This window comes from Gossypium hirsutum, chromosome A02 (genome assembly GCF_007990345.1).
Source record: "Gossypium hirsutum isolate 1008001.06 chromosome A02, Gossypium_hirsutum_v2.1, whole genome shotgun sequence".
Taxonomy (NCBI): Eukaryota; Viridiplantae; Streptophyta; class Magnoliopsida; order Malvales; family Malvaceae; genus Gossypium; species Gossypium hirsutum.
This window is the reverse complement of record NC_053425.1, coordinates 67,952,398-67,957,523: the sequence shown is the minus strand read 5'-3', so window position 1 is coordinate 67,957,523 and position 5,126 is coordinate 67,952,398. Positions and strand designations below refer to the sequence as shown.

General features: G+C 43.2%; 1 protein-coding gene across 1 annotated transcript; it reads left to right on the top strand.

The window, feature by feature from the left end:
• Positions 1 to 2,547: 2,547 nt before the first annotated feature.
• LOC107952371 (uncharacterized) lies at positions 2,548 to 4,679 on the top strand. Its single transcript, XM_041084030.1, has 4 exons — positions 2,548 to 2,663; positions 2,858 to 3,136; positions 3,197 to 3,841; positions 4,589 to 4,679. Exons 1-4 carry the CDS (start codon positions 2,548 to 2,550, stop codon positions 4,677 to 4,679), a joined length of 1,131 nt encoding a protein of 376 aa, XP_040939964.1.
• Positions 4,680 to 5,126: the final 447 nt, after the last annotated feature.

The window sequence follows — 5,126 nt, the reverse complement described above, 5'->3', positions numbered from 1 at the left end:
TTGTCAATCTAGTCTTTATTTCGTATTTTAGAAAAACTGAAACCCCTAAAGGTTAGGGAGGTTGTCGACTTGGACTTGTAGCCCTAAGGCGTTGTGATAACTATTTTGTCTTGATAATAGTATGATCTAGAGGCTACTGATCAAGGGCTTGGACAAGTGGAGCAACCGGATCTAAGTCTAGCCGCAAACTTCGGCAAAGGTAGGATTGCTAGTGCCTAAGGTGTTATGGCCGAATAAGGTAAGGAGTTATTATGTAGTTCGTTTTGGTAGTAGATTAACGTGGTAGTAATATAATTGTAGGTAGTTCGTGTGTGGATCTTGTCAATGAATCGTCATAAAACAGGTGTGTAACTGACACCCTTTCTTAGTCTAGATCGGCAAAAGCCGAAAAGCTGAAATGCTGAAAACCGATATTTTTTAGATTTACGAGTGTGCGAATGCTCGTGAGGTAAATCGATTAATGTTTTTGGTAAGATGCAATGTTTGGACTGAAAAGTGCATGATTTCTGTGCCCTCGATATTTTTAGGCTTAATGGGCCAAAATTTGAAATAAAGGGCCAACGAGCCCAATTCAGTAAGAACCTTCGGTAAGTGATTCTGTTAGTACGTGAATGGTAGGAGTATGCATGAAAAATCCTAAAATAGATAAATTACAAATACCCCTAGGGTTAAATTGACCTAATTTCATGTTTGACTGTTGTTATTTACTACCTACCATGTTGTTATCTGATGCATGGGACTGGGATATTGATGGAGGAAGTACTGAAAGTGGCCTGTCCACGTACTGGAGGCTTTGCCTCAATTTACTGTTAACTGAGCAGCAAGGCTGCAACTGTGGAGTGTAGGGCTGGGTCGGTTGAGCTATTCCCCACATAGAGTGTAGGGCTGGTACGGGTGGAGTGTAGCGGTTGGTGGGTTGAGTAGTCTCCCCAAATGGGCTTGCATATGTTTATTGATGTTGCATGTATTTTGAAATGGGCCTATGGGCCATACTGCTATTTGAATAAGGGGCTAAGGCCCAGTTTAATGTAATCTGAAAAGGGCTCTGGCCCAGTATCACTGTTATCTGAATGGGCTTAGGCCCAATGGGCTCTAGCTGACTTGGGCTTTGGATAGGTTTCCTTACACACTGAGTTTCCAAACTCACCCCTTCTTTAACCTTACAGGTGGGCCTTGATGTGGGTGTCTCAGAGTCAGAGGGGATTCAGAGTGGCCATGGTGAACGCTTTTGGGTTTGAAAAAGAGACTGGTTTTCTCAAGCTATTTTTAATTACTATTTAATTTTTGGGTTGTAATAAGGCCATTTTAACTTTATTTTCTTCTTTGATTTTCTGGGATTATGTTATTTTAAATAACTTTAAATTGATGTATAATAATTCAAATGGGCTAGACTTAGGGTGCGATTTCGAAACGATACTTGTTTTAAAATTACACGACGTCACGAATATTCGATTTACCAAAGAAAACCACCCAAAGAAATTTCAATTTGTTATAACCAAGTCTGGCAATGGATGTGGGCATGTCTAAGATTGGATCCAATCAAAGAGCTTGGTACTTAAGCAGCCTTCATGGCTCACCTCCTCTATTACGGATAACTACCTGGTGCCCAGCTTCCATTCACTTGGTTAGTTTAACAAAAGTCGACTTTTAAAACACTAAAATGAGAACATGGGTTTTTAACTTCAATGTGGCATGTCGGATTCGGCCATAACGTCTGGGCCGGGATTGGGGTGCTACATGTAGTGGTATCAAAGCCTGGGTTGCAACAACTCGGCTGTGGATCGGGTCCGAAAAGGGTTTTCAAAACTTTATGCCAAAAAGGGTATTTTTGGAAAAACTTGACTTTTGAAAATAAATTTTCTGTTTAGAGGAGATAATCTCCGAACTTGTTTTTTTTTTAAAAAACAATCAAATGTTTGAAAAATGAATTTCAAAAAGCCTAAATCTTTTGGGTTTATCTGAAAACAGATGAGGTGGCACGCTGAATCCCCGACACCAAGGCTGTAAGTACCTTTCTGTTTTACATATTGAACTGTACTGTAGTTAGTACTAAACCTTAGAGATAGTACTATAGATAATGTAGCGTAAAGGCTACGAAACTGAGACTGTAGGGTAAACTAAGCCGTAGGAAACTGAGACAGTAGCTAAACTGTGGTTATGCGAGAACAACTCTGAAACCTTACCTGATCATAAGATATTCTGTAATAAACAATGGAAACAGTAAACTAACTGCATAAAATTCGTAATTAGATAAATCGATATGAGTACGAGAGCTACTCGGGCCCATGAATATGGGGGTCCACTACTGAGCAACTCTGGGCCAACGGAGCGGAGGTTTTTAGGGGTATATCTGGAGTAGCCCCAAATGTGGCTGAGTACTGGCTGGAAGCCACGGAGCGGATTATGGATGACCTGGACTGCACAGTGGAGCAAAAGTTAAAAGGGGCGGTGTCCTTGCTGCGGGACGAGGCATATCAGTGGTGGATCACTGTGAGAGAGGGTACCCCAGCTGAGAGGGTAACTTGGGAGTTGTTTAAGCAGTCCTTCATGGCGAAGTATGTCAGAGCTAGCTATGTGGATTTACGAAGAAAGGAATTCCTGAACCTGACTCAGGGTGGAAAGACCATTGCTGAATATGAGGCAGTGTTTCTACGATTGAGCCGGTATGCTAGTGGTATTGTCTTTACCGAATACGAACACAGTGATCACTTTGAGGATGGCCTCAGGGATGAGCTAAGGGTGCTCATAGCTCCGCAAAGAGAGCACGATTTTGCTGAACTGGTAGAAAAGGCTAAGATAGCCAAAGAAGTGAAGCAAGCTGAACGAAAGAACCGCAACCGGGATGGAAACGGTTCAGGAGAGATGCTGGACCAACTGGTGCTGCAAACTGGAATGTTAAGAGAGCAAGGATGGAGGAACCAGTTCGAGCGGTTCTGGTGAACACTATTAGACCACAAGCTTGTGGAGATTGTGGTAAAATGCATTTGGGGGAATGTTGGAAACGTTCTGGGGCTTGTGTATGTTGTGGATCAAAGGAACATAAGATCAGGGATTGCCCTAGGTGGCCAGCTCAGGCTCATGTGGTTGAACAAAGGGCTGTGCAACCTGTCCGACCAGCGCGAGGTGGACCACCGTCGTAGAGAGGTCATGGCCAAGGTTGTGGTGGCAATGGCCATGGGCGTGGGGCACCTGGCAGGGGTACTGTTAACACTGAGGCTCATCAGCAAGCTTTGGTAAATGCTGCTCGTCACCGCGAGGAGGGTGACGCACCTGATGTCATAACTGGTACGTTTTTGATCTCTGACGTACCCTATACTGCTCTGATAGATGTGGGGTCAACTCATTCATATGTAGCATGTGATATTTCTGGGGCATTGGGTGTTCACTTTGAGGAGATTGTGTGTGGGGTAACTGTGATAAGTCCGTTAGGTCACTCAGTTAAAGTAATGAAACTCTTTAGGGAGGTGCCTTTAGAGACTCAAGGTAGGATTTTCTGTGGAGGCTTAATGGAGTTACTGTTCGGAGAATTTGATTTGATCTTAGGGATGGATTGGCTGACTAGGCATAGGGCAACGCTGGATTGTGTAGCTAAGAGGATGGTGTTAAGGACTATTGAGGATAATGAGGTAATGATTATTGGGGAACGAATAGATTTCTTATCCAATGTGGTATCGACTTTAAGGGCTGAGAAACTGATGCGCAAGGGATGCGAGGCGTACTTGGCTTTTGTAAATCAAGTTCAAATTAGGGATCTGACTATGGATACCGTCAGGACTGTTAGGGAATTCCGAGATGTTTTCCCAGAGGAGCTTCCTGGATTGCCTCTGAATCGGGAAGTGGAGTTTGGAATCTATTTGTTGCCTGGAACAGCTCCAGTATCCATTGCACCCTATAAAAGGGGCACCGAAGAAGTTAGTGGAACTGAAAGCTCAAATCCAAGAGTTGTTAGATAGAGGCTTCATTAGACCTAGTGTGTCTCCATGGGGAGCACCGGTCCTGTTTGTGAAGAAAAAGGATGGGACAATGTGCATGTGCATCGATTACCGCCAGTTGAACAAACTGATGATAAAGAACAAATACCCACTGCCAAGGATTGATGATTTATTCGACCAACTTAGAGGAGCTTCGGTATTTTCCAAGATTGACCTTCGATCTGGATACCATCAGTTAAGGGTAAAGGAAATGGATATTCATAAGACAGCACTCAGGACTCGATATGGTCATTACGAGTTCCTGGTTATGCCATTTGGGTTGACGAACGCACCTGCCGCTTTCATGGATTTGATGAATCGAGTGTTCCAACCTTACTTGGACCGGTTCGTGGTAGTTTTCATCGACGATATTCTGGTATACTCGGAAACCGAGGAGAAACATGAGGAGCATCTATGTATTGTGCTGCAAGTGCTGAGAGAGAAGCAACTGTATGCAAAGTTTAGTAAGTGTGAATTTTGGTTGCGAGAAGTGGTTTTTCTAGGTCATGTGGTTTCTGCTGAAGGAATTAGAGTGGATCCTCAAAAATTTGAGGTAGTTCTGGAATGAAAGCCACCAAAATCAGTATCGAAAATCCAGAGTTTTCTGGGTTTGGTAGGCTATTACCGGAGGTTCGTAGAAAGATTTTCTCTGATTGCTGCACCATTGACGAAACTGTTAAGGAAAGGGGTAACATTTGTCTGGATTGAGAATCAGCAAAAAACTTTTGACCATTTGAAAAAGGTATTAACTGAAGCACCAGTGCTGATTCAACCGGAGTATAGGAAGGACTTCACTGTGTACAGCGATTCGTCGCATGTGGGGTTAGAATGTGTACTGATGCAAGAGGGTAAGGTGGTCGCTTATGCTTCGCGACAGCTTAAGCCTCATGAAGCGAACTACCCTACGCACGATTCAGAGCTAGCAGTAGTGATCTTCGCGTTGGAAATCTAGAGACATTACTTATATGGAGAAAAGTGTATCATATACACAGACCATAAGAGCCCATACAAATTTTAGATCGAGAAGTTAAAATTCTTAGAAGGAAGTCGGTTCCGTTGGTAAAAGTACTATGGCGTAATCATGGAAGGGAAGAAGCTACTTGGGAATCAGAAGAGACTATGCGTCAACAATACCCTCAACTATTTGGATCAGGT